The sequence below is a fragment of the Gorilla gorilla genome, chromosome 18 (assembly GCF_029281585.2).
Source record: "Gorilla gorilla gorilla isolate KB3781 chromosome 18, NHGRI_mGorGor1-v2.1_pri, whole genome shotgun sequence".
Classification (NCBI taxonomy): domain Eukaryota; kingdom Metazoa; phylum Chordata; class Mammalia; order Primates; family Hominidae; genus Gorilla; species Gorilla gorilla.
The window spans coordinates 118,467,511-118,488,291 of NC_073242.2; the positions used below are offsets into that span (position 1 = coordinate 118,467,511).

A 20,781-nucleotide genomic window follows, 5' to 3' on the forward strand; every position below is an offset into this window, starting at 1 on the left:
CCTGAGCCGCTGGTGTCATCCTCACTGCAGAACTGTGCTCCCAGGGCCAGCAGGTGGAGGACCCTGAGCTGCTGGTGTTGCCGTCACTGCAGAACTGTGCTCCCAGGGCCGGCCAAATGCCTGGCTTCCACCCTCAGACTTTCTTTCCAATGTGGGCGAAGGGAACACAGAGGGACAGCGGTCGCAGCAGCCCACACTTGCTGTGTCGGGCGTGGTCTCAGTGGCTGGAGCGTGAAGATGGAGGCAGGGATGGGAGTGGGCGGCCCTGAGTCAAGGGACACCTGTAGCCCCCAGAAGCTGGAAGAGGCAGGAGGGGTCCTGGAGCCTCCCGAGGGAGCCTGGCCCTGCCACCACCTTGATGTTGGCCTCTGGCCTCCAGGACTGTGAGAGAACAAAGGGCTGTTGTCTTAAGCCCCTGTTTGCGGACAAAGGGAATAATCTCAACATTGAAAAAATATGGCCTTAATCTTTAGTGCTGTAGGTGGCAAACTTACCTTCAGGATGGCAAAGACAGATCTTTTTTTTCCTGTTGACAGGCATTTTAACATTTCCAGAGACACGGGAGCCAGGTTCTCCTGCTTGGCCTCTGCACCATGAGCCAAACCTGCCTATTGTTAAGTGATTGAATGAGTTGACACTCACCTTGAACTGTCTTCCACTCTTCCCTGGATTACAAGAAGAATTCATTGCTCAGCCCATGTCCCAGCATGAGGCTGGAAGCAGCTGTTGAATTTTGTAGAGCCTGGAGGGCCCTGCACTCTTTGCAGCTGCCAGCTTCAGCGCTGCTCTCTTCGGCTACTTTGTCCTGCCTCTCAGTTTTGGGCACAGTGGCTGCAGGGCAGATGCCATTCAACCAGGTCAAATTTCCATGTGAGGATGGAAATTTGTAGGTTATAATTCAATTCTCTATTTTGGAAAATATCCAGGTGGATATTGTTTACCACCAAAACAATGACTTCTATCGTGTGAGCCCGAAAACCAGGCTGATGTATGGTACACCATGCGTGAGTGGTGCCTGCTCCATGTGTGAACCATGCTGCTCCACGTGTGAACTGTGTCTGTTCCATGTGTGAACTGTGTCTTTTCCATGTGTGATCCATGCTGCTCCATATGTGTTCCATGCTGTTCCATGTGTGAACCATGTCTGTTCCATGTGTGAACTGTATCTGTTCCATGTGTGAACCGTGTCTGTTCCATGTGTGATTCATGCTGCTCCATGTGTGATCCATGCTGCTCCATGTGGGAACCATGTCTGTTCCATGTGTGAACCATGTCTATTCCATGTGTGATCCATGCTGCTCCACATGTGAACCATGTCTTTTCCATGTGTGAACCATGTCTGCTCCATGTGTGATCCATGCTCTTCCATATGTGAACTGTGTCTATTCCATGTGAGATCCATGCTGCTCCATGTGTGAACTGTGTCTGTTCCATGTGTGAACCGTTATGTTCCATGTGTGAGCCATGTCTGTTCCATGTGTGATCCATGTCTGCTCCATGTCTGATCACACCTGCTCCCTGTCATTCATTTTGTCTAGACTTCTCAATGATGACAGCCCCCAGTTACCCGGATTTAAGGTAGTTTCTAAATATTTGTAGCCAGATCCATCTAGTATCCTGCAATTCATTCATTGACTCAGCAAACATTTCACGATAGCTAGACATACGCCTGGCTTTGTGAGAATGTGTGTCCGTATGACACCCCAGCCTGCGGGTGACCCTTTCATGTGCACCCCTGTGATAACATGGGATGTGCAGGAGCCCAGGTGCGGGGGGAGGGGATGCTGCTGCCTGGGGCTGGCACTGAGGAAGGTGTGGTGGAGAGGAGGGGCTGGGCTGGGCCTTGGCAGAGAGGAGAAAGTGCACCTAGCAGACCAGGGAGGACGAGCCCAGGAGAGGGAGCAGCGCCCGGAGGCCCTGGGGCAGCGCACAGCAGTCCCTGAGCTTACAAGTGGGAGCACTGCAGCCCATGGCGCCTGACCGCGTTTATTCTGTGCCATGGGCAAGCAGAACGGTTGAGGATCCCGCCCCTGGGGGCTCACATTCCAGACGGGGATGCAAGCATCATGCAGCAACACATGCCTGATGCCAACAGCTGGGGAGGGGACACAGGGAGACCGTGGTTGGGGCAGGTGTCTGAGAGCTGGTTGAGGATGGAAAGGAGTGACTGTGAAGCAGCCGTGGGGACAGCAACCCCAGCCAGAGGCCCACACACACAAGGTGACGTGGAAGAGGGCCAGGCTGCGAATCTTGCCGGGAGAAGCTCGTGCTCATTCCCAAGCCTAGTGGAAAGCCTCAGTTTTGAACAGGGCAGCAGAATGGCCAAGTGTCAGTTTCTCAAAAAACCCACTGTTAAAAGAAAAATGGATTTGGGGGAAGAGGGGAAGAGGCTGGAAAGAAAGTGGCTAAACTGGAAGGCCAGCTTGTCACTCAGGCTGCAGCAGAAGGGACAGAGAAAAGTGGACGGACTTGGAATAGGCGGCAGTTTGAGGGTCCTCCAGCAGAGCCTGCTGCTGCCCTGGGTGCAAGGAGTGAGGGGAGAGGAGGGCCCAAGGGGGCTACCGAGATTGCCTGTGGCATCGGGTGGATGGAGGAACCATTTATCAAGACGCGGTTGGTGGGCACAGAGTTGGGGACGCAGCAGTGCACGGACAGCCCACCTTTCAGCAGGAGGGACAAGTGTCAAAAAATGACACTTACTGCTCTATTAACGGAGTAACGGAGCAGACACTCCGTTACTGCTGGGCACCTCTGTGTGCCAGGTGCCATCTGGGGGCTCAGCTCAGGCTGAGGGAACAGGAGGAGCAGGTGTTGAGCAGGTGGTATGGGGCGGGTGGGGAAGGGTGCCCTCAGGTCCATCAGAACAGCCACAAGAGCCCTGGGGTGGGAGGGGGCCGATATTCTGGTCGGCACAGAGTGGGCTGCCAGGAGAGGGTGGGGGCGGAGGGGCAGGAATGTGGATTCTGTCTCAGGGGGGCAAGGCTGAGGGGATGTAGCTGGGCACATGGTCTGCTCTGAATTGAGCTTGGTTCTCTGGAGGGTCAATGGGAAGGACGTGCTGGGGATGGGGAGGATGCGGAGGAGGAGGAGGCGGTGGCAGCTGGGAATAGGCAATGCTTCTCACACAGGCGTATCTTTATTAAACAAGAAAATAACATAAAAGCAAAGGGAGGAAGCCTTGAACCTTAAAAGCTGGGCCAGAAATTCTACAATACAATCAGAAGCCACAATCTGGTCACAGTGAGAGCCCTTCCCGCAGAGCCACAGACACTGGCCGCTGCCCCTGGGGCGGGAGGGAAGCCTCCTGTTTGTTTTTTGTCCCGTTGCTTTGAGGGCTGGAATCAATGTCTTTTCCTCTCGGCGTGTTTGTGGTTTCATCTCGGTGTGTCCAGGCTCGGATGGCTTCCCGGGAGTATCTCCGTGTCTCAGGATTAGCACCAGTTTTTAAAAATAACTGACAAAGGCCATTTTTCAGGAGACAAAGATGTTGGTGCATGCAGAAGGCCCCCTGTGTTGATACGGAAAATGAAGGTCAGCCACTCCCTGCTTCTCTTGGTGTCTTGTTGGACACGATGTCAACATGGGGCCGGTAGAACTGGAGCCCAGGGCCCCTCTGGCCGCTTGGGCCTTTCTCTGTCCCCAAGCCCCTGTGGAAATGGGCAGCCCATGGAGAATGGCTGAATAGCTGCTCTTTGCCCCCATCCCAAGCTCCAGGTTCAGAGACCACCCCCTCCATTGACTGTGTCACCCCTTCCCCAGCAGAGGAGCGGGCTGTTCTCAGAGCGCTGCAGGAAGCCCAGCCAAGTGCCTTCCTCTGGCTGCTGCTTCCATCAGCGTGAACTCCCCGGTATTGTAGGATAAGTCTTCTCCTGGGTTTTAAGGTTCAGGACTTTCTCTCTTTGCTGCGCTTTTTCCTTGACTGATTGCACAAATCAGAGAAGGCAAGAGTGAAATGCTGCGTATCCCTTGGCCTAGCGGGTCAGCGACAACTTTCTCAACTTCTCAAGTGAGCCTCAGTTTCCTTATTAAAAACCAGGACGATTTTGTAGAACTTGTCGCAACTCAGTGGGAGTGCCGTGGCCCTTATGCCCAACGACACCATCCTGTCACTTCGGGAGTTTTTCCTAAAACACCATTCCCCAGACCGACGGCGCTGCGAGCTTCTGGGGCGTGGGCTGGGCCCAGCATGTCAGTGCGACCCACAGCGGGGCTGGAGCTGCTGAATGTGCACAACACACTTCACCCCGGGCCTGGTTCAGGAGCGGGCGAGGCAGCCGTACACCCTGTCCTTCAGCAAACTCCTCTTGATCGACGGAGTCGGAGTCAGCAGCAGCAGCTTAGAGCAGAACAGAAACGTGCCCATTTCCTGGCTTGGTGCTTTCCCACTTCCACTTCGACTCCTTCAACCCAATCCTCTTTCACCCGCGTCGCCACCGAGTGTGATCTCCTTTAAAGAGCCAGACACTTTATTTTGGGGGGGCGTGGAGGGGTGGAGTCTCACTCTGTTGCCCAGGCTAGAGGGCAGTGGCACAATCTCAGCTTATTGCGCCCTCCACCTCCTGGGTTCAAGCGATTTCTGGCTAGATTTCGTTTTGTTGTTTTGTTTTGAGACGGAGTCTCACTCTGTCGCCCAGGCTGGAGTGCGGTGGCCGCCATCTCGGCTCACTGCAAGCTCTGCCTCCCAGGTTCAAGCGATTCTCCTGCCTCAGCCTCCACAGTAGCTGGGATTATAGGTGCGTGCCAACACGCCCGGCTGATTTTTCTTTGTATTTTTAGAAGAGACAGGGTTTCACAATATTGCCCAGGCTCGTCTCAAACTCCTGACCTCATCATCTGCCCACCTCAGCCTTCCAAAGTGCCGGGATTACAGGCGTGAGCCACCGCGCCTAGCCTTAGTTTTTTTTTTTTTTCTTTTTGAGATGGAGTCTCACTCTGTTGCCCAGGCTGGAGTACAGTGGCACGATCTCGGCTCACTGCAACCTCCACCTCCTGGGTTCAAGCAATTCTCCCTGCCTCAGTCTCCCGAGTAGCTGGGACTACAGGTACATACCAGCACACCCGGCTAGTTTTTTGTATTTTTAGTAGAGACGGGGTTTCACCGTGTTAGCCAGGATGGTCTTGATCTCCTGACCTCATGATCTACCTGCCTCAGCCTTCCAAAGTGCTGGGATTACAGGCGTGAGCCACCGCACCCGGCCTAGTTTTTGTATTTTTTTTTTTTTGGAGGTGGAGTCTCGCTCTGTTGCCCAGACTGGAGTGCAGTGGCACAATCTTGGCTCATTGCAATCTCTGCATCCCGGCTTCAAGCAATTCTCCTGCCTCAGCCTCCCAAGTAGCTGGGATTACAGGTGCCTGCAACCACGCCCGACTAATGTTTTGCATTTTTTTTTAGTGGAGACGGGGCTTCACCGTGTTGCCCAGGCTGGTCTCGAACTCCTGACCTCAGGTGATCTGCCCACCTCAGCCTCCCAAAGTGCTGGGATTGCAGGCGTGAGCCACCGCGCCTGACCTAACCTACTTATTCTTTATCTCCCCGGAATGAAACGGCCTTTATCACCTTGGGAAACAGATGAGCATCTGCTTATTTTTCTGTGCTCATCTGACTGTAAGGTAACGTTGGAAGATAATGTAATTAGGTTTGTTGTAAAACTTTCTCTCTTCTGGCGGGAATATTTTTTAATGCTATGAAAATAAAAATACTGGGCCAGGCGCGGTGGCTCATGCCTGTAACCCCAGCACTTTGGGAGGCCAAGGTAGGCAGATCACCTGAGGTCAGGAGTTCGAGACCAGCCTGACCAACATGGTGAAACCGAATCTCTACTAAAAATGCAAAAAAAAAAAAAAAAAAAAAAATACTGGGCGCAGTGGCTCGCGTCTGTAATCCCAGCACTTTGGGAGGCTGAGGCGGGCGGATCACCTTAGGTTGAGAGTTTGAGACCAGCCTGACCAACATGGAGAAACCCCGTCTCTCGTAAAAATACAAAATTAGCCAGGCGTGGTGGCCCATGCCTGTAATCTCAGCTAATTGGGAGGCTGAGGCAGGAGAATCACTTGAACCTGGGAGGCAGAGGTTGTGGTGAACCAAGATCGCATCGATGCACTCCAGCCTAGGCGACAAGAGCAAAACTCTGTCTCAAAAAAAAAAAAAAAAAAATTCGCTGGGCGTGGTGGCGGGCGCCTGTAATCCCAACTACTCGGGAGGCTGAGGCAGGAGAACTGTTTGAACCCGGGAGGCAGAGGTTGCAGTGAGCTGAGATCGTGACATTGCACTCCAGCCTGGGCGACAGAGCGACACTCCATCTAAAAAAAAGGAAAAGAGAAACACTGTACTGATTTTGGATTTTTTCCAAGCAAGTAATAGGTAAAAAGAAACCCAAACTGGCTTACATGAAAGGGCACCTATTGGCTTGTGTAACTGATCAGGTGCAACCATTGCTATAAACGTGATCCAGACCCGACGCAGTGACTCATGCCAGTAATCTCAGCACTTTGGGAGGACGAGGCAGGCGGATCACCTGAGGTCGGGAGATTGAGACCAGCCTGACCAACGTGGAGAAATCCCGTCTCTACTAAAAATACAAAATTAGCCAGGCACGGTGGTGTATGCCTGTAATCCCAGCTACTTGTGAGGCTGAGGCAGGAGAATCACCTGAACCTGGGAGGTGAAGGTTGCAGTGAGCCAAGATTGCACCACTGCACTCCAGCCTGGGTGACAAAGCAAGACTCCGTCTCAAAAACAAAACAAAACAACAACAACAAAAAAAGAGGGTGAAAGGCAGCCCCAGAGTGGGAGAAGAGATTTGTAAAATGGACAAAGGCCTTATAATTGGAGTATATAAAGAACTCCTAAAAATCAATAAGAAAACCACAGACAGCCCAAGAGAAAAATGGGCAAATGGCTCAAGCAGGTATCTGGTGAAAGAGGATATGCAGCTGGCCAATGAATCTGCACAAAGTGCTCCACGTCATTAATCATTAGGGAAGTGCAAATTAAATCCACAGGAGACACCTGGGCACACCCTCCAGAAAGCACACAACGACCTGCTGGCAAGGACAGGAATGACCACTTTGGAAAACTCTTTGGCAGCACAGCCAAACTGAGCCTCTCCACTCGAAAATGCCCTTTGCTCAGAACCCAGCAGCAGCTCCAAAGTCTCCACCTAGCCTGTGGGGCCCCAGTACCCACCCTTGCCTCCCATGCCTCTCTCCTCACCCCTGCACTTGGCTGCCCTCACCCTCGGGCTGCACCTTGAACACCAGAAGGGCGCTCCTGCCTCCAGCCTCTGCCTGGAATTCTCTGCCCTTGGGTAGCCACGTGGTTCACTCCTCCCTTGGTCTCTGCCCAAATGGCCCCTGTAGAAGAGACCTCCCCACCCAGCCATGTCCTCTCCCTGTGACTTACCACCCCAGACTTTCTGTGTGGATGCATCATGGTCTACCTCCTTCCATCAGAATGTGAGCTCTGAGGCAAAGGCTCTTCAGACCTTAAACAGTCTAGGCTCCGTCCCCAGAGTCTAGAATAGAGCCTGCCACGTAATTGGCACTCAATAAATGTTACATGAATTAATGGAAACCATCCTGGCACGAGTAGTAGCTCTCTTTCCACCAAAAGAATGAGCTTGCCAAGAGAAAGACAACATCATGAAAGAGAGACGGAAAAGCCACACTCAGACCCAACATTGAGTTCTGGATCAAGTCTTTTTTTTTTTTCTTTTTTTTTGAGACGAAGTTTCGCTCTTGTTTCCCAGGCTGGAATGCAATGGCGCGATCTCGGCTCACTACAACCTCCGCCTTGCGGGTTCAAGCAATCCTCCTGCCTCAGCCTCCCAAGTAGCTGGGATTACAGGCATGCACCACCAAGCTCGGCTGAGTCTGTATTTTTAGTAGAGACAGGTTTTCTCCATGTTGGTCGGCTAGTCTGGAACTTGGCCTCCCAAAGTGCTGGGTTTACAGCCGTGAGCCACAGCGCCCAGCTCCTATGTTATTTTTTAGGAGCTTTATTGTTTTACCTTTCCTGTTTAGATCTATAGTCTGTTAGGAATTAATTTTTGTGTGTGCTGTGAGGTAGGGGTGTGAGGTATGGTGAGAAAAAAGATTCATGGTTCCCCATTTGGATATCCCGTTGGCTCGGTGGGGTGGCTAATGCCTGTAATCCCAGCACTTTGGGAGGTCAAGGCAGGAGAACTATTGGAGCCCAGGAGTTCAGGACCAACCTGGGCAACATACTGAGACCCCGTGGATCGACTGATGAATTGATCGATCAATCAATAGATAGATAAATATCCAAATGATCCAAAACTATTCACAGAAAAGCCCGTCCATTCCCTACAGCATGAGTCAGGGATCACGAATGTGTGGAACCTTCTAGACACGCTATTCTTTTTCATTGGTTGATTTGTCCTTCTCTGACAGGTACCACATTATCTTAATTAATATAGCTTTTTATTTTTATTTATTTATTTATTTTGAGACGGAGTCTCGCTCTGTCGCCCTGGCTGGAGTGCAGTGGTGTGATCTCAGCTCACTGCAAGCTCTGCCTCCCGGGTTCAAGCGATTCTCCTGCCTCAGTCTCCTGAGTAGCTGGGATTACAGGCATGAGCCACCGCACCTAGCTAATTTTTGTATTTTTAGCAGAGACGTGGTTTCGCAATTTTGGCCAGGCTGGTGTCGAACTTCTCACCTCAGGTGATCTCCCCACCTCAGCCTCCCAAAGTGCTGGGATTACAGGCATGAGCCACTGCACCTGACCTACTACAGCTTTTGAAGTAGGCCTTGACATCAAATTGTGTATGTTTTCTGGTTTTATCCTGCCAGATTATTTTTGGTTGTATTTTTGGTAGACACGGGGTTTCACCATGTTGGCCAGGCTGGTCTCAAACTCCTGACCTCAAGTGATCTGCCTGCCTCGGCCTCCCAAAGTGCTGGGATTACAGGCGTGAACCACAGTTTCTGGCCTCACAAGAATTCCTTTTTATTTTGAGACGGAGTTTTGCTCTTGTTGCCCATGCTGGAGTGCAATAGTGCGATCTTGGCTCACTGCAACCTCCGCCTCCCGAGTTCAAGCAATTCTTCTGCCTCAGCCTCCCAAGTAGCTGGGATTACAGACATGCAGCACCACACCCAGCTAATTTTTGTGTTTTTTATAGAGACGGGGTTTCACCATGTTGGCCAGGATGGTCTCGATCTCCTGACCTCGTGATCCACCCGCCTCGGCCTCCCAAAGCGCTGGGATTAAAGGCATGAGGCAATGCGCCCGGCCATTTCTTACAAGGAGGAGGCAGAAGCTGGAAAGGCAAGGAAAAGGATCCTCCCCTAGAGCCTCAGAAGGAAGCAGCCGTGCGGACACCTTGGTGTCGGGCTTCTGGCTCACTGAACCGTAAGAGAATCAATCTCCACTGTTTTAAGCCACCAAGTTTGTGGTACTTTGTTACAGTGAAACTAAGCTCCCTGTGCTTGCGTTGGGTGCCATGGCACACCCCTCCATCCCAGCGTTATGTTCCCCACGGTACTTACACATCTTTCTTTCACTTGCAGCTGAAAAGTACTTTGACTAAAACAATAACCTCATGCTCTCTTTTTAATTTCAGAAGTCATGTACAATCACATTGTGAAACTTGGGAAACAATGCTTCCTTCCTTCAAAGTCAGTTCTGCTATTCATGTGGACCTAATGTCTCTAGGACCTTGTGCCCTCATTAGTGGCCTGGAAGGACGCCCAGACCTTCCGGTTCATCAGGGGTTGAAGTGGGCGAAAGTTGTTCACCATCATCTTCTCCTCTTCACCAAGTGCAGAAAACAGGAGAGTACGAAATGCAGAGAGCTGGAATAGAGGGCAGCCAGGGTGAGCTTGGTATGAGTGCAGGGTGAGCCAGCCTCCGGGTGTCCCTCAGGCCTTGTGTGGTCCCCTCCCATGCTGAATCAGGATGGCCCGAAATGACCAGTAAATATGGTGGAAGTGATGGTGTGTGCAGGGCCAGGTTATAAAAGGCATTGCCGCTTCCGCCTTGGTCTTTAGGATCACTTGCTCTGGGGGGGAAGCTGGTCGCCATATTGGGAGGGTACTCAAGCAGCCCCGAGGAGAGGCCCATAGGGAGAGGAACTGAGGCTCCCAGCCAACTGCTAGCACCAACTTGCCAGCTACTTGAGAGGGCCAACCTTGGAATCAATCCTCTAGCCCTAGTTGAGCTTTCAGATCGCTACAGTCCCAGCTGACACTGGGCTACAATTCATGAAAGATGGTAAGCCAGAGCCACCCAAATTCACAACCCAAGGAAACTATGGGAGATAATAAATGATTGGTTTTTGTTGTTGTTGTTGTTGTTGTTGTTTGAGACAGTGTTTTGCTCTTGTTTCCCAGGCTGGAGTGTCATTGGCGAGATCTCAGCTCGCTGCAACCTCCGCCTCCCGGGTTCAAGCAATTCTCCTGCCTTGGCCTCCTGAGTAGTTGGGATTACAGGCACAAGCCACTATGCCCGGCTAATTTTTCTTTCTTTCTTTTTTTTTTTTTTGAGATGGATTTTCGCTCCTGTTGCCCAGACTGGAGTGCAATGGTGTGATCTTTGCTCACCGCAACCTCCGCCTCCTGGGTTCAAGGGATTCTTCTGCCTCAGCCTCAGGAGTAGCTGGGCTTACAGGCATGCGCCACCACGCCCAGCTAATTTTGTATTTTTAGTAGAGATGGGTTTTCTCCATGTTGGTCAGGCTGCTCTCAAACTCCTGACCTCAGGTTATCCACCTGCCTCGGCCTCCCAAAGTACTGGAATTATAGGCATTAGCCACTGTGCTCGGCCTAATTTTGTATTTTTAGTAGAAACAGGGTTTCACCATGTTGGTCAGGCTGGTCTTGAACTCCTGACCTCAGGCGATCCACTCGCCTAGGCCCCCAAAGTGCTGGGATTACAGGCATGAGCTACTGCACCCGGCCCAAATGATTGTTTTCTAAAGCCACTATGCTTTGGAGCTATTTGTTACACAGCAATAGATAACTAACACCTATAATGTAAATGCTAAAGTAACATTTGCATTTACTTTTCACTCAAGGAACTAAAAGACTACTTTTTATGGCTGGATGTGGTGCCTCACGCCTGTAATCCCAGCACTTTGGGAGGCCGAGGTGGGTGAATCACCTGAGGTCAGGAGTTTGAGACCAGCCTGGCCAACATGGAGAAACCCTGTTTCTACTAAAAATACAAAATTAGCCAGGTGTGGTGGCACATGCCTGTAATCCCAGCACTTCGGGAGGCCAGGTGTGGTGGCTCACGCCTGTAATCCCAGCATTTTGGGAGGCTGAGGTGGGTGAATCACCTGAAGTCAGGAGTTTGAGACCAGCCTGGCCAACATGGAGAAACCCCATCTCTACTAAAAATACAAAATTAGCCAGGTGTGGTGGCTCATGCTTGTAATCCAGCTACTTGGGAGGGTGAGGCAGGAGAAGCTCTTTAACCTGGGAGGCGGAGCTTGTGGTGAGCGAGATCACGCCATTGCACTCCAGCCAGGGCAACAAGAGGGAAACTCCATCTCAAAAAAAATAAATAAATAAAAAATAAAAAAAGACTTTTTATGTATTATCTCACTTGTTCACAGAATATACTTATGAACACTGTGAGGCAACTCACGCATTTAATTAAATTCAGAAGTGAGATTAAGTCTACATGCTCACAGCATACTGGTCCAGTTAGCCCTGCGTGATGATCCAGCACCTCCTAGAGTTGCGCGCACATGGTGCACGTGGCCTCCTGGGCCGTGACCACGGTGTGCTTATCCACATTTGTGGTCTGCACATTTGTTGACTGTCTCAGAAAGGCAGCCTTTCTCCTCCCCTGGAAAACTCCCCGCCTTCCAGGACATGTGCCTCCCTGGCTCCCCTGCTCAGGATAAGGGGCTCCTGCCCTGCATTTTTATGTGACACCGGCCACCCTGGCTTAATACTATTGGCTTTGTTTCTACTTTCCTGCCAGACAGCAGTGTTCTGAGACGAATGCCCTGTTCCTGTGCCGCCCCTCCACACCTGCCCCCCTCCCACCCTCTCTTGGTGGCACAGACCCAGAACGGGCACTTGTCACATATATGCTTGTTGAGTGGCATAAGGGCCTTGCTGACAAGGGGCCACCTTCGACAAAAGCCTTCCCCATGTCCAACAGCTCTGGTTTGGAGGCAAGCAGATCATCCCACATCTCCAAGTGCAAATGATATCATGCCATGGTTTGTATATAAGGGAATATTTTCACAGGCCCAGGAGACTGAAAGACCCTGTAAGAGCTCACCTGGAGCCCTCAGAAACAGATAAGCCAGAGATGCTAAGTCCTGCTGTGACTGCTGAGAAAAGTCTGCCGGGAGGGGGCGGGGCATAGGCAGCACGCCTGCGGTTCTAAACTGCCTTGGACAGACAGAATTGCTACAGATTCTTAAGATTTCCAGAAAAAAATGATAGTATAACTTTTATTTATTTATTATTATTTTTTTTGAGACAGAGTCTCACTCTGTCGCCCAGGTTGGAGTGCAGTGGTGCCATCTCAGCTCACTGCAACCTCTGCCTTCCAGGTTCAAGTGATTCTCCTACCTCAGCCTCCCAAGTAGCTGGGACTAGAGGCACACGCCACCATGCCCGGCTAATTTTTGTATTTTTATTTATTTATTTATTTGAGATGGAGTTTTGCTCTTGTTGTCCAGGCTGGAGTGCAGTGGCATGATCTCGGCTCACTGCAGCCTCTGCCTCCCGGCTTCAAGTTATTCTCTTGCCCCAGCCTCCCAAGTAGCTGATATTACAGGCATGCACCACCACGCCTGGCTAATTTTGTAGATTTAGTAGAGACGGGGTTTCACCATGTTGGTCAGGCTGGTCTTGAACTCCTGGCCTCAAGTGATCTGCCTGCCTTGGCCTCTTTAAGTGCTAAAATTATGGGTACGAGCCATAACGCCCAGCCCAAGAGTATAACTTTAAAAAGTGTATACAAATATTATTAACTAATTTTCAAAAAAAAAAAAAAGCAATGAAACTATTTAGATAAGAAAAAGGAGGCCGGGCTCGGTGGCTTATGCCTGGAATCCCAGCACTTTGGGAGGCCAAGGTGGGCAGATCACCTGAGGTCAAGAGTTCAAGACCAGCCTGGCCAACACGGTGAGACTCCGTCTCTACTAAAAATACAAAAATTAGCCAGGCGTGGTGATGGGTGCCTGTAATCCCAGCTATTCGGGAGGCTGAGGCAGGAGAATCACTTGAACCCAGGAGGTGGAGGTTGTAGTGAGCCGAGATCGCACCACTGCACTCCAGCCTGGGCGATAGAGCAAGACTCTGTCTCAAAAAGGAAAGAAAAGAAAAAGGAAGAAAACAAAAACCATGCAGACCCATGACCCTGGGACAATTCCCATGGATGCCTTGTGTGTCTGTGTGTGATAGATTAGGGCGTTGCTCAGGACATGCTCGCTGTGATCACTGGAACTGCTGTCCAATCTCAACAAGCTCCTACCTCAATTGGAAATTTCTTCTTGTGTAAGAACGCCCCAAATGCATGAAAGAATATATATTACTCCACAACGCTCTCATGCAGCATCTTAGTGACGCTGCCAAGCAAGAGAGACGCCTTCCATGAAGCGCCATCATGCCAGTTACGGGCACGGCTCACCTGGCTTGGGGACACTTCAACGGGCTCCTTCTGGATGATCCAGGTGACCGACTCGGTCAGCGGCGGGGTGGTGAGAGAACCCGCGTAGGTCCAGTAATCCCAGCAGGTGGGCAGCAGAGTGGAGGGGTCGAAGGGGCGCATGGCCGCCCGCGTGTCCTGAGAGACCGAGAAGCACAGGCCGTGTCAGTCCTCAGGGGAGACTAGGAGCTTCCATCTTGTCTCAGCACGTGAGGCCTTCATGGTACTTGGAAGGAAGTGCTTTCCCCGAGATAAGGCCATGAGGCCACTGCTGTCACACTTGGAAGCAGTGATGAGAAAATGTGACCCTTCTATACAGAGCAAGGATTCCTGCCAACTTACACTGGTGGGAATTACATTACATTACACCAGCTTACGTTGGTGCTTACATTTTTCCTTTTGAAGTCATTTCTTGGGGCGCAGTAGCTCACCCCTGTAATCTCAGCACTTTGGGAGGCCGAGGCGGGTGCGTCACTTGAGGTCAGGAGTTCGAGACCAGCCTGGTCAACGTGGTGAAACCCTGTCTCTACTAAAAATACAAAAATTATCCAGATGTGGTGGTGGGCGCCTGTAGTCCCAGCTACTCAGGAGGCTGAGGCAGGAGAATCGCTTGAGCCCAGGAGGCAGAGATGCAGTGAGCCAAGATCATGCCACTGCACTCCAGCCTGGGCAACAGAGTGAGACTCTGTCAATAATAATAATAATAATAATAAATAATAAATAATAAAAATAAAGCCATTTCTTTTAGCATACCTTGGCTGCAAAAAATATTATTTTTTATTGTGATAAAATATACATAACATAAAATTTACCATCTCAACCTTTTTTTTTTTTTCGAGACGGAGTTTTGCTCTTGTTGCCCAGGCTGGAGTGCAATGGTGCGATCTTGGCTCACCGCAACCTCCGCCTCCCAGGTTCAAGCGATTCTCCTGCCTCAGCCTCCAGCGCCCGCCACCACGCCCAGCTAATTTTTGTATTTTTAGTAGAGACAGGGTCTCACCATGTTAGCCAGGCGGGTCTTGAACTCCTGACCTCGGGTGATCCACCCACCTCGGCCTCCCAAAGTGCTGGGGTGAGCCACTGTGCCCGGCCTATGGGCTCCTTTTTAAGGAGGGAGTCATGGTGGCTAAGAAGGATGTCCACATGCCTAAGCACCTGGAGCTGGCAGACAAGAATGTGCCCAACCTTCATGTCACGAAGGCCATGCAGTCTCTCAAGCCCCGAGGCTGCCTGAAGGAACAGTTTGCCTAGAGACATTTCTTTCTTTCTTCCTTTCTTTTCTTTCTTTTTTTTTTTTTTTTTTTGAGACAGAGTCTCGCTCTGTCACCCAGGCTGGAGTGCAGTGGTGCGATCTCAGCTCACTGCAGCCTCTGCTTCCTGGGTTCCAGCGATTCTCCTGCCTCGGCCTCCCGAGTAGCTGGGACTACATCTTCATGCCATTGCGACCAGCTAATTTTTTATATTTTTAGTAGAGACGGGGTTTCACCATATTAGTCAGGATGGTCTCGATCTCCTGACCTCGTGATCTGCCCACCTCGGCCTCCCAAAGTGTTGGGATTACAGGCGTGAGCCACTGTGCCCAGCTTGCCTGGAGACATTTCTACTGCTACCTTACCAATGAGGGTATCCAGTATCTCCGTGATTACCTTCATCTGTCCCTGGAAATTGTGCCTGCCACCCTATGCTGCAGCCGTCCAGGGACTGGCAGGCCTCGGCCTAAAGGTCTGGAGGGTGAGCGACCTGCAAGACTCACAACAGGGGAAGCCGACAGACATACCTACAGACGGAGTGCTGTGCCCCTGGTGCCGACAAGAAAGCCGAGGCTCGGGCTGGGTCAGCAACCGAATTCCAGTTTAGAGGCAGATTTGGTCGTGGACATGGCCAGCTACCTCAGTAAAATCAGAGAGGATTATTTTGCATTGAATATACTCACAGCCAAAAAACAAAAAGAGTCAGGGTCTTACTTTGTCACCCAGGCAGGAGTGCAATGATGCCACCATAGCTCACTGCAGGCTCTAATTCCTGGGCTCAAGCGATCCCCCCGCCTCAGTTTCCCAAGTAGCTAGGACACCACACCAGGGTTTAAAATTAATTGTTTGTAGCCAGGGGGTCTTGCCATCTTGCCCAAGCTGTTCTCCAACTCCTGGGCTCAAGCGATCCTCCTGCCTTGGCTTCTCAAAATATTGGGATTACAGGCATAAGCCACTGTGCCCAGCCAGCTCTTTTGGATATATACCCAGAAGTGTGTGATTGCTGAATCATAGGGTATTTCTATTTATAACTTTTTATTTTTTTTATTTTTTTGCGGCAGAGTCTCACTCTGTCTTCCAAGCTGGAGTGCCGTGGCATGATCTCGGCTCACGGTGGTTGGGCCTGGCCGCAACACAGCCCTCATCAGCGTACCATGCCAACCAAGCACAGCTCTGCACCTGCCCCTGGCCAGCACTGTGGGACAAGAGTCCAGTCCAAAGTGACAGAGTCCCTGTCTGCAAGGAAGATGGCCTCCCTGCTCAGCCACATCACATCACCTTGACTTTGCTGGGCCCTGGCCTTCCAAGGTGGAAGCCGGCAACCCAGATGCCTTGGGCTTGTCTCCTAATATCAAGCAGTGAGGGTCAGGGTCAAGAGAGGCGGCTGAGCTACCAGAAGGAAGCCGGGGAATGTCCACGCTGGCAGACACATGCATCAGTTCTATGCACACGTGTTCACGTTTATAATTATCCAGTTAATTAAAAAAAAAAAACAGCATTATAGGCTGGGCGCAGTGGCTCATGCCTGTAATCACAGCACTTTGGGAGGCCAAGGCAGGCAGATCACCTGAAGTCAGGAGTTCAAGGCCAGCCTGACCAACATGGCGAAACCCCATCTCTACTAAAAATACAAAAATTAGCCAGGCGTGGTGGCAGGTGCCTGTCATCGCAGCTGCTGGGAGACTGAGACACAAGAATTGCTTTGGCACAGGATGCAGAGGTTGCAGTGAGCCGAGATGGCACCATCGCACTCCAGCCTGGGCAACAGAGAGAGACTCTGTCTCAAACAACAGCAGCAGCAGCAAAACCCACAGCATTATTGTGATAGAATTCACATACCATGCAACTGTCCCATCTAAAGTGTACAGCCTGGTTGGGCGCGATGGATCATGCCTGTAATCCCAGCACTTTGGGAGGCCGATGTGGGAGGGCTGCTTGAGGCCAGGAGTTTGAGACCAGCCTAAGCAACATAACGAGACCCTGACTCTACAAAAAATACAAAAACTAGCCAGGTGCAGTGGTGCACGCCTGTGGTCCCAGGTAGTTGGGAGGCTGAGGTGGGAGGATGGCTTGAGCCCCGGAGGTTGAGGCTGCAGTGAGCTGTGATTATACCATTGCACTCTAGCCTGGGTGACGGAGTGAGATCCTTTCTTAAAATAAGTAAATAGGCCGGGCACGGTGGCTCATGCCTGTAATCCCAGCACTTTGGGAGGCCAAGGCAGGTGGATCACCTGAGGTCAGGAGTTCGAGACCAGCCTGACCAACATGGCGAAACCACGTCTCTACTAAAAATACAAAATTAGCCAGGCGTGGTGGCGCATGCCTGTAATCCCAGCTACTCGGGAGGCTGAGGCAGGAGAATCACTTAAACCCGGGAGGCAGAGGTTGCAGTGAGCTGAGCTCATGCCATTGCACTCCAGCCTGGGCAACAAGAATGAAACTCCATCTCAAAAAGAAAACAAAAAACAAAAAACAAAAAAAGTAAATAAAAATTGAAGTGTACAGTTCTATGGTTTTGGGTATATTCAGAGTTGTGCAGCCATCCCAAGTCAATTTTAGAACTTCCACCTCAAGGAGGAAGCTTGGTACTTTTTAGCTCTTGTCCCCACCCCCGCCCTGCTGCTTCTGTCTCTGTGGGTTTCATAGGAACTGAGTCATGTAACATGTGGAACATTTGTGTCTTGTGTCTCTCACTCAGCACGGTGCTTTTGAGGCTCACCCACACTGCAGCATGAGTTAGAGCTGTGTCCTTTCTGATTGCCAAGTAATATCTCATTGCATGGTCTAGCTGGGTTGACATCCCATTGCACGCTCTAGCTGGGCTGTGAAGGAGCAGGCTGCTTGTGCACGTGGGTAACAGGCGGGTGTGCAGTGAGGCGTCAGTCTGTGCACGTGGGTAACAGGTGGGTGCACAGTGAGGCGTCAGTCTGTGCACGTGGGTAACAGGTGGGTGTGCAGTGAGGCTTCAGTCTGTGCACGTGGGTAACAGGTGGGTGTGCAGTGAGACATCAGTCTGGTGCACGTGGGTAACAGGCGGGTGTGCAGTGAGGCGTCAGTCTGTGCACGTCGGTAACAGGCGGGTGTGCAGTGAGGCGTCAGTCTGTGCACGTGGGTAACAGGTGGGTGTGCAGTGAGACAGCAGTCTGTGCACATGGGTAACAGGCGGGTGTGCAGTGAGGCATCAGTCTGTGCACGTGGGTAACAGGCTGGTGTGCAGTGAGGCGTCGGTCTATGCACGTGGGTAACAGGTGGGTGTGCAGTGAGGCGTCAGTCTGTGCACGTGGGTAACAGGTGGGTGTGCAGTGAGGCATCAGTCTGTGCACGTGGGTAACAGGTGGGTGTGCAGTGAGGCGTCGGTCTGTGCACGTGGGTAACAGGTGGGTGTGCAGTGAGACATCCGTCTCCTCCTGCCTGCCACACGTCCCCAGGGCACAGATGTGCCAGTCACTTTCTGAGCAACTACTTCAAATCTTCAGAACAACCCTTCGAGAAGTATTTCTAGTTTACTGATGAAGATAGACAGACAGATATAAAAAACTTGCCCAAAGCCACGTTGCCAGTCAGGGCCACTGAGGCCTGGCCCGTTCTGAGGTGTGGGCTCTTCCTTCCCTTCCCAAGGCTGCAGGAATCAATCGGGGGAGTGGCAGGCTCCAGCCATTCCACTGCATGCAGGTTTCTTGCCAATTAAGCTTTCTAGCCTTGGGCTGAGAAGAGGATGCCTGTGTGTTGCATCATCATCCCCAGGCGTTCCTGTCCTGTTTCTAAGATGCATGACGGCTGGAGCAGCCATGTGGTTACAGAAAACTGCTCCTCCTCAGGGCCCCCAGAGCAAGTCAGGGCCCTTCCTTTATGCGTGTGGTGAGCCCCAGGCAGCTAGAATGGGACACCGGTGAGCACACCAATGAGGCTGAAGATCATCACATTCATTATCTGAGCACGGATGGCCCAGCTACCTGTGGAAAGCACCACAAGCTTTTGCTGGCGGAAGTGTGTTGGCGACTTGTTCCACTTTTCTTTTATTTATTTATTTTTTTTGAGATGGAGTTTCACTCTTGTTGCTCAGGCTGGAGTGCAATGGCACGATCTCGGCTCACCACAATCTCCACCTCCCGGGTTCAAGTGATTCTCCTGCCTTAGCCTCCCTAGTAGCTGGGATTACACGCATGTGCCATCACACCTGGCTAATTTTGTACTTTTAATAGAGATGGGGTTTCTCTATGTTGGTCAGGCTCGTCTCAAACTCCTGACCTCAGATAATCTGCCTGCCTCAGCCTCCCAAAGTGCTGGGATTAAAGGCGTGAGCCACCGCTCTATTCCTGGTTTTGTTTTCTTTCTCTTAAACAGGACCCCACATTTTATCAGTGTCAAGCCACACCCAGCCTAACTCCGCCTTTGCTTTGTCCTCTTAGAGTCTCAGTTTCCCCAGGTGTACGACAGGCAGTGTGGTGGCTGTAATGGGCTTCCATCAGTGCCTGCCACCTGAGTGTGGGGCACAGTAGGTGCTGCCGCTGCTGCTGCCAAAGCTAGAAGAGCCCCCACAGGGCATAGAGCCGTTCCCTGGATCCCCTGGACCTAGTGGGCTGTTTCCAACTCCACAAGGCAGCCAATTCCCCTGTAGCCCTGACTGTTGCGAAGGCAGGGATGAGGGGGCGCCCCAGCAGCCTGAGGAGCTTGCAGCTTGTCCAGGCTTGGAGGATGGGGACCCTCTGTGGGCAGTTTTTGCCAAAACTTCTGGCTATGGTGAGAGGGTCAAAGGCGAAGCCTTGAGGTCTCCATTCTGGAATTGTCTGCCCGGGGTCACCAGGGCCACACTGGGGCTGTGCCTGCATGCTGGGAGCTGAGTGCATAGTGACAGGTCGGCACTGGTAGGGGCCTGTGCAGATGGGATGGGGGTGGGGGTGGGGGTGGGGGTCCGGGCTTCCAGGCAGCGCCTGATGTGGTTTTGGTTACAGACACTGCCTGTGTTTCCCTCTAAGCTGCTGAAAAGCTCAGAAATGTGCAGCAGGGGCTGGAGCTCAGCCTGGGTTTTGACTGCATGCGGGAGGTGGGCGCTGGGACGACTGGGACTTCAGGCTGTGTGGACCCACTTCCTGGGTTTAAAAACAGGCTCTTCACCTGCCAGCTGTGTGCCCGGGCAAGGCCTTCTCTGCCTCTCTGAGCTTTGGTTTTCCTGTGTGTGCAAGACAGATGAATCACAGGCCCTGCCCCGTGGAGTGATTGGAAGATTCAGTGTGATAATTTATGTGGAGGGCTGTCGCTTCTTTGAACCCCTTCCACCGAGGTGTAGGGTGATGTCCCCTTGCCCTGAGCCTGGACAGGTGCTCCTGGCGGGAGTGGTAAACAGGATGCCGCAGGACCAGTGCTTTGTGACTCTGGAAGCCAGGGCAGAAAACGACATCGTGTCCATCTGGCTCTTTCTGGAAATGCACCCTTGGAGCCCTGAGCACTGCATAGAAGCCAGCTGGGTCCCCAGGGAGCGACCGTGGCAGGCGTTCCTGGAGGGTCTCTGCTGAGTCAGTCCCACAGCAGGGCCCAGACCAGCTTGGAACCAGGAGAGATGATGGGGACTATGTGACTCTGGTCTTTCCTGCCCTAGTTCAGGACAACTTGTTCCTTAACTGGAGGAAACCAGGAAAGCAGCCCAGAAGCTGCAGGTGATCCCGTCCCTGGGTGAGGACCGCTGAGTCCGCGGGGGAGTGGCAGAGCTGGGATTTGAAGCCAAGGCCATCTGCCCTTGAGCCTGAGGCCACCACGGCCCTGTCCTGCCCTGCACTGCCCACCAATCAGGAGTTAGATTCAACCACACTTCTAGCATTTTCCATCACAAGGCCATCATTCTGAAGTTTCATGGACTCCCAAAAGGTAATAGCTCTCTCTGGGAATCACCTGACA

At 51.8% G+C, this 20,781-nt stretch overlaps 1 protein-coding gene across 2 annotated transcripts in view; it reads right to left on the reverse strand.

The window, feature by feature from the left end:
• Window positions 1-3,101: 3,101 nt before the first annotated feature.
• CA5A (carbonic anhydrase 5A) overlaps window positions 3,102-20,781 on the reverse strand; it is a 54,837-nt gene continuing 37,157 nt past the window's right edge. Inside the window, exons 6-7 of one of the 2 annotated variants that reach the window (XM_031003044.3) lie at window positions 13,622-13,777; window positions 3,102-3,508 (exon numbers count right to left, since the gene is read on the reverse strand). In XM_031003044.3, the coding sequence (XP_030858904.1) occupies window positions 3,236-3,508; window positions 13,622-13,777 (429 nt within the window). In that variant the 3' untranslated portion in view covers window positions 3,102-3,235. Of the gene's footprint in view, window positions 3,509-9,262; window positions 9,820-13,621; window positions 13,778-20,781 lie in introns of those variants that run through there. The other variant, XM_031003043.3, reaches the window with a different exon arrangement.